We start from the raw sequence: 7,565 nt of genomic DNA on the forward strand, positions 1-7,565 counted from the left end.
AGAGCTTCGTACTCTTCTTTGTTTGAATGTTTCATCACTTCCAACTGTCTTTCAGCACCTTTCACGGAAACACTTCCACCATTACCAGTCATCTTTTCTCGCAGTAGATAGATTGCCGAATCCCTGCCACTCATCAAGTTCACTTCCAATAAGCGGCTGTTTCTATACCAATTATTCCAACCTATGCTAACCCTGGATGTTAACAAGATGTGACCATCGCGTAACGGCGGCGTGCTGGAAAGGGCAGTCATAATGAGTGCTACATCATCGGCGTCATCTATGATCAAGAGCCAGTCCTTATTCTTGTGTAACCAAGCCAGAGCCAACCTTCGTATGTTAGCAGGAGTGACATTTTCTTCATTCAAGGAACCGTTCACTGTCTGGATAAAAAATGCATAGACGAACTATCAATCCGGACAAAATGTGTATTCTTTATGACATATTATCACATTTACGTGAAGTACCACTAGTAAAACAGCAAAGTTCGTATTTTTACACAGCAAACAATCGCCTTACAAAATATGTATACCATTTGGAGTTTTAACCGAGAGGCGTTTGCGTGCATTCACCTTGAGTTCACCATTACATGCCTTCACAAGAATATCATCTGATTACATTCTCACATCAGAATGTGATTTGACGGAGTCACTAGCTGTCGGCATTGTAAGTATCATGCTAGTGAATGATACATATTGTTTTGTTTATGAGAGGAGAAGTAAGGTTGAAATTGGCTGGTAGATTTTGTGAAGTATGTGATAATTATTGGGAAAGATAATCATAAACTTACGCATACCATCAATAATCTCTTTAAACCAAAATCAAGGGAAGAGTTAGATTGCCCACTTATGTAGAAAACTCCTCCAGTATACTTTCTCCATTCTTGATACACATATCGTGTTGCTATTTCTGTTTTTCCACATCCACCGAGACCATGCAAAATCTTAAGAAGACATGAAAATAGTAAAATCGGTGGGGAAATTATGATTTATATCTTACACACGGTAAATTATTTCTCTCTCTCTCTCTCTCTCTCTCTCTCTCTCTCTCTCTCTCTCTCTCTCTCTCAGTCATATTTGAGATAACTGTATATTGTAGTTCTTCTGAAAACCATTCATTAGAATATGAGAAAAACACCGAAGATATAGCTGTCCTCTTGTCTTGTTGCTAAATGAATCAGAACATATTTAACTTGGTATGTGCTATTTTTTTCAATATATGGCACTGACATAAAGTGTACGGGAAAATGAATGTTGTTCATCGACTACTAATGGTTGCTTCAAACGATTTATGTTAGCGTAAACTCACGTCCACTAGCACTTCTCCCTCTTCTGAAGGTCTACAACAATGCTCTTTGTATTGTTCTCGTATCCTTCTCAAACACAACTCATGCCCTTCGCCACCGAATATTCTGACAGGCTGTCGTAATTCCACTGGTAAACCTAAAGAGATGTGACCTGTGGAAGTTTACGCTTCAGTAAGATAGATAGTTTTATGTAAAAGTGTTTAACGACTCACAAAGGCCATATTTCAAAGTGATATAGCTCGCTTCTTGTAGGAATTTTTTGACTTAACGATACCCCGCGGTCTTTTCAGTTTCAACAATATTATAATTTACGAATTTTTACGTTGGTACCATATGACATAACTATTTCTTAGTAAAGTAATCTTTGAGTTTCTTCTTTGGAGAACATTATATATATTTCGCCCATAAATAAATTTACTTTCAGTTTCCATGGCCAAAATACAAATAGGTGTTGTTGATTTATTCTTACCCCGCAATGTATCACCTCGGTTGGTAACTGTGGCCACAATTATTCCAAAGAGTATGACGACCATTATACTGCAGGTGATACCTATTATCTTTGATTGAACATCTTCAAAGTTGTAAACTTGCGGCACCGTAATGGATAGTACAATGACAGCAAATGATACCATTAGGATACCAGAGCGCCATGATATCCGCAAGGGTTGTTTCGTGCAGAAGTGGAATCTTTCAGGGGGGTCATCAGGCGTCAGCAAAGGGGCAAGTTTCGGTTTTTGGTCTCCAGGAGCCTCGAAACGTCTACCTAATGTCTCGGGTTGGGACGCAGAAGCAGTTTGGGTTCTCTGGCTTTCTTCTCGCTCTTGCACTACTATGTCGTGCACAGTTCCTATGCCTGCTTCACCAGTTTCTTCTGTTGACGAAGGTTCGATTGGCCGGATACCCGGTACTGTAAATAAAAACTGTCTCTATTAGCTGCATTTGTTGCCTTTATTATATTTGAATAATATGTGACACTTATTTGTGAATTTTTTTTATGATCTTAATTTACATGGAACTGTGCGTCTATATTTGATATATAATGTGATGAATTAAGAAAGTGATGATAGTGAAAGGAAATAATGTCAACTAAGGAAGTCAATTGCCTGAACGCCTAGGATACTTACTGCTGGATATCTCATTTTCGTCGTACATACACATGCTTTTCACACTTGTCATATTATGTGCAATGTCAGTGTCATATTGCGTAATCCTTGGATGGTTTGCAGCATTATTTTGGTCATTCCATCGTTATGACCATAATTGCCAATTTCGATCAATGTATTTCATACACGAACAGATAATTGCTTTAATGGTAACCCTGTAGATATTGACACGATTTGATAACATTCATCAAGAAGGTGCGTTTTATAAGACTGTTTCACTGATATTCACCTACCCTTTAAGAAGGCAAGAGCCGCAGTGTGCAGACCACCACGTCGCAAAGCGTTAGCGAACCAATAATCAGTTGCATTATCCCCATTGCTAAGGATCCACCTCCAAATGATTTGATATTTGAGTTCATTGTAACCTCTGTCCTTACAGTCCAACTCGATAGTCTGCAGCTCACTCTCGCTGGAAAGCAGATACCGACCAAACTCTCTGATATTGGTATAAGGTAAATTCTCGGTAGCGATGATATACCTGTTTGGTACTGATGAACATCCGTGCAATTCCTCTGTGGTGAAATCAGAAAAACACATGTTCTATAACTGGTCCAATGATTGCAAACTTGCTTCTCACAGAAAATGTATTTTAGAAGCTAAAATAACTTCTGGCAAACGGTTCATTCTCAGATCAAGCCATTGTACGTAACGAGGCTGCAACCATTGTAAGAGAAAAGCCTCAGATAATAAACTAGGCTTAAATTGATACCTAAGGCAAGTAAAGTGCACAGGAGCCATTGCTTTACACCCGTAAACACGTTCAAATGCAGGTCAGTAACTCAAGCGACAGCACCAAATGGACATATAGCGCAAACACCTTTGCAGAACTCAATATCAACTTATATAGATGCAGCTTTTAGACAATGATATATGGATCTCGTGACGAAAAATTGACGTTATACCAGTTATACCAGATATATTGAGTCGTTTCGTGAAACATTCTAACTCTCAATACTTTTTTCACCCTCTGTAAAGGCCAAACCCTGATTGAAGAGCGTCCTGTCAATTCTCTCTCAAAGAAGTTTTGTCTCAATGCCTGCAATCGCTTCGCTTCAACAATGAAACCAACCTCGTTACTGAGAAACAACTTGACGTCATTCTACAGCATGTATTGTGCTGTGCCTGCTCAATTGTTTGTGCACGTTGAAAGTACAAAAAATAGATACTCTGGATTCTTCTCCATTGTTTACGTGTAGAAAAAATAGAATATCGACAGCATTGTATAGCGACATGTCATTCGATCGAAAGCGACGCGTCTCCCTCATGTCGCTATGAAGGACGTGATCCAAGGCGACCTCAAGTCAAACTAAAATGCCGGTCATCCGTAACGTTGCCTATTCACAGCTACTAGGCACCTCGACAAACCAAGGACAGATGAGTGTGGGTACGTATTCATGTAGGAGTGGAGTTTGTACAGAAGTATTGTTTTTCCTTATTTTTAAATTCATCACCACTGCGTACCCAACACATGAACTATAACACGTTTTTGGGTATGAAAAGAGAGTTGAAATTCTCAAACTGGGCTCTTTACATTACGTAACCGATAAATCACTATTTTTTGTACATGTAAGCTAAAAAGGAACAGTTTTAATTTAAAGTACTCCATGGCAACACACTTCTGTTTACTCCTGATGCAAATTGAAGAAAGCTCTAGAAAGCTACTAGGACAACGTAAAATATTTGGGATAGGAACCTTTAGAAACAACCTCAACCAAGAACTCGATCAGCTGGTTTTTTATCCTATGAATGCATGCTTTAGGATATCTCATGACTATCGTGTTTAATTTGCCTACGCGCATCTCCGTTTGCAAATACACATGCTACAAGTCTTGTGACCTGACGTATGTCAACATAGCCAGCCATGGTTGGTACTCGGTAGGGCAACCCAACTGATGAGGGTGATTTTGCAAAAGCTGACCTGACTAAGACTGGACGATGACGTGTGCAGGCAATTGTAGTACGTGATTTTGGAGATGTTTTGGAGTAGTTTTCACACACTTTAATCAAAAAGTTTGTTTTGGATATAACACCACCAATAAGTACGTATGTTGGGAATATTGACGAGAACCATAGGTTTGACTAATATTGAGTACAATTAAGGTGTTTTTCTGGCAATAATATTTTTTAAAAATGGTCAACTATTTGTAATTTCAAAGTAGCTTAAATATCCGTGACGTTAATATTATTCGGTCAATATTGTACCAACGACTGCTAATGATTTAATGTTTGTGTAACATACTTAGAAAGACTTAGAAGAACGAAAACTACCTAAATACGGGGAGTTCCTGCTAATTTCATTTATATATAATCCCATGGTATTTTTCTCTGTTTGACGTCATCGCATACAGTGTTTTTCGCGGAGGCGAGAAGTTGAGGGCTCCGCGAAAAACATGAGTATATAACCATGGGTTATATATTTATCACATGAACAGTTTTCTTATTTTTCTTTTGACGTAGATGGATCGAGATTATTGTAACAAATTGCATTAATTTCGTCGCGATTTGTGTTACACTTACGCGGATTACTTTCATTTAATGAGTGAAGCAGCCCGTCAACCAGGAGATACTTTCATTCATAAATCCCATCAAACTGGAATTTTGATACATCGAATGGTATCTCCACCAACCAGACGTACGGATTCGGTCACGTGAACGTGTCAATCATTGTCTCGCGCTGTACCGATGCCAAGGCAAGTCGGCCATCGGCGGACATAGCTTTCACAGTGCTAGCGACGGATAGCCATAGTATTCAGAGTTATTTAGAATATTTACAAATAGATTTATGAAGTAAATGCAACGACACGATCGAAACAGTAATTCTCATTCTCAGAGATGCCATGGCTTTTGAAAATATCACACAAGTTTACGACCTTGGTGAGCGCGAAAGATTCCGTTCGATGACATACAGAGTGTACCTCATTGCATGTTTGTGGCCATGTTTGTGGCCATGCCGTCACCGCCGGTGAAACTTGTCATCCCGATCTCGGTCGTCAATGTTTTCGTCTTACGGACTTTGATTGTTGCAGTGACACATATCTCGCCCGTGGATACGTCCTAATTTTGTTACTTGAAGGAAACTCTGTTTTGAGTGTTGTCTGCGTCAACTTTCGAAATCATCGGATACCAAAGCGTTGCACTGCAAAATTCGGACTACAGCTTGACAGCTGATGTTTTCGCTACAGCCTCACGCCACGCTGCAGGTTTAATTCCGAGCAAGATTTACAGATCAGAATATTTGTGAAGGAAGTTTGTCGCTCTCCCAAAGATTATATGGTACTCATTTATTCAGTTGAACTTACGTTGAGGTGTAGAGTTCAGGTTTACGCCGACCGGATCGCCAGGTCCGACGTCCACATTGAGCCTTACGACTGGACTGGAGCTGCGACGTTACTGAGCCATTTAACGATCGACGGTATCCTAATGCGATTTTCGGGAAAAGTTATAATTCTAGCGACTCGGAATTTCGTTGGACAAATATGCCTTCTAAGTTTCCATGTCTGGATTTATCGGGTCACCTTTTTGTAAAAATGTTAGGAGAGCTAGCACAGCATCGATCACGACAAGTCGGTCGGTGTCGCGACGTGCATCATGTGTACAAACGCTACCATCCTTGCAGGAAAAAAGTTACAGTTGATGACGTAGAAAAGGGGTAATTCGGATTACTTATCTGTCCTGTTCTACGTCACACGGGTGGCGATTCGGGCCAGTTCATGTGATTAAAAGATTAATTTCAGTATGTCAAGTACACTAGGCCTATAAGACAGCACGATTTTAAAATCGTTCGCTTTTACGCACGTTCTCAGGAAGTGGAAAGATATCTAAAATTATATATTTGCATTAGCCTGAGGTTTATCGGAATGGTTCACAAGTATACAGAAGCGACCAAACTGCTTCAAAATTTAAACATCTGTTTTAAAGGCCCCAACTTCATAACCCTGGTATTGTTGAATCAACACGTTTTGATCGAGAACTTTGTCTTCATCACAAATTATTCCATTCACTTATACAGACAAGAACATCTGTGAATAGCTTGAATGACATACAGAGCCAACTAGCATTGTTTCTCACAGACGCGTTTACTGTAACCCTACATTCGGCTTACAAATTTGAAGTGCACTAAGAGAGAAGCGTTGAAACACACTCTGCAACCGTAATACACTCCAACGGGGCAAACGTCAACACTGTTTTATGGTTGCATGACAGCATAATTTACGATCCATGACGGTGTATACCCGTGACCACCTCTGTGCGTCTGTTGCCATGCAAGCGTAAGAACACAACAGTGAGTATAACTGTAGTTATTGCTCAGTCTCAAAGCGCTCACAGTTGTGACTGTTGCTTATTATTTTGTGTTTTGTCTTCAAATATGTATTTTCATGTCTGTCACTTCTAATCTCAGGTCGAAATGCCCATTGTTTAATTTGTTTGTACTGAATTTATCTGTGTATTGTAAAATGTTACAGTTGACAATAAATGAAATAAATACGACAGTACTAATACTCACCTCTCGACTCACCGCTATCTTGGCCTTTCCCTTGATTATCGTCCTGTTCCGAACACTCTCCGTTGATTGCCATGCTTTCGAGCAAACTAGCAACGTAACAGAAATACCTGACACCTTATTCTTGTCTACACAATGCTTCCGCCAAGTTGGACGCTGTGACTCGTGCTGAACTCAGTATTCACACTCAGGCCTCCAGCGGTCCAAATAAGCTCTTTCTGATCCAAATTGCAGTACAATACCTACTATATCTGAGGATTTGTTCCTTGAAGTGACCGCCGTACCAGAAGCAGAATTTAAGACCGCCTGCAAACGCCGGAAGTCGCACATCGAAATGCAAATATTTAAGTTATGGATCCTCTTTTGGGCCCTGGACGTTGTTTACTTCAAATGTCCTCACTGAGAGGTTACGTCTTTGATATGGAAATCGTAATGTATGAGTGTTTGGAACACTTTTGTGCACGGTTGGCTGACGAACGCTGAGTGACTGTGAGTAACCTGAACGGACACTGCTAGGGGCCCAGGGAAGGTGGTTGTTTGTCCAGCATGTGTGTACTACAGAGCAGGAATTTAACGTTTTCAGTTAAGTGCGCAAAGT

General features: G+C 40.1%; 1 protein-coding gene across 1 annotated transcript in view; it reads right to left on the reverse strand.

Moving 5' to 3' along the window:
* Window positions 1-7,305, reverse strand: part of LOC139125969 (uncharacterized) — a 10,962-nt gene extending 3,657 nt beyond the window's left edge. The window contains exons 1-6 of the mRNA XM_070692044.1: window positions 6,971-7,305; window positions 2,700-2,978; window positions 1,773-2,210; window positions 1,306-1,454; window positions 794-940; window positions 1-380 (exon numbers count right to left, since the gene is read on the reverse strand). The exon at window positions 1-380 is cut by the window's left edge and continues 1,094 nt beyond it. Coding sequence (XP_070548145.1) covers window positions 1-380; window positions 794-940; window positions 1,306-1,454; window positions 1,773-2,210; window positions 2,700-2,978; window positions 6,971-7,043 — 1,466 coding nt within the window. The 5' untranslated portion in view covers window positions 7,044-7,305. The remainder of the gene's footprint in view (window positions 381-793; window positions 941-1,305; window positions 1,455-1,772; window positions 2,211-2,699; window positions 2,979-6,970) is intronic.
* Window positions 7,306-7,565: the final 260 nt, after the last annotated feature.

Source organism: Ptychodera flava, assembly GCF_041260155.1.
Source record: "Ptychodera flava strain L36383 chromosome 3 unlocalized genomic scaffold, AS_Pfla_20210202 Scaffold_26__1_contigs__length_13983176_pilon, whole genome shotgun sequence".
In the NCBI taxonomy this organism is placed as follows: Eukaryota; Metazoa; Hemichordata; class Enteropneusta; family Ptychoderidae; genus Ptychodera; species Ptychodera flava.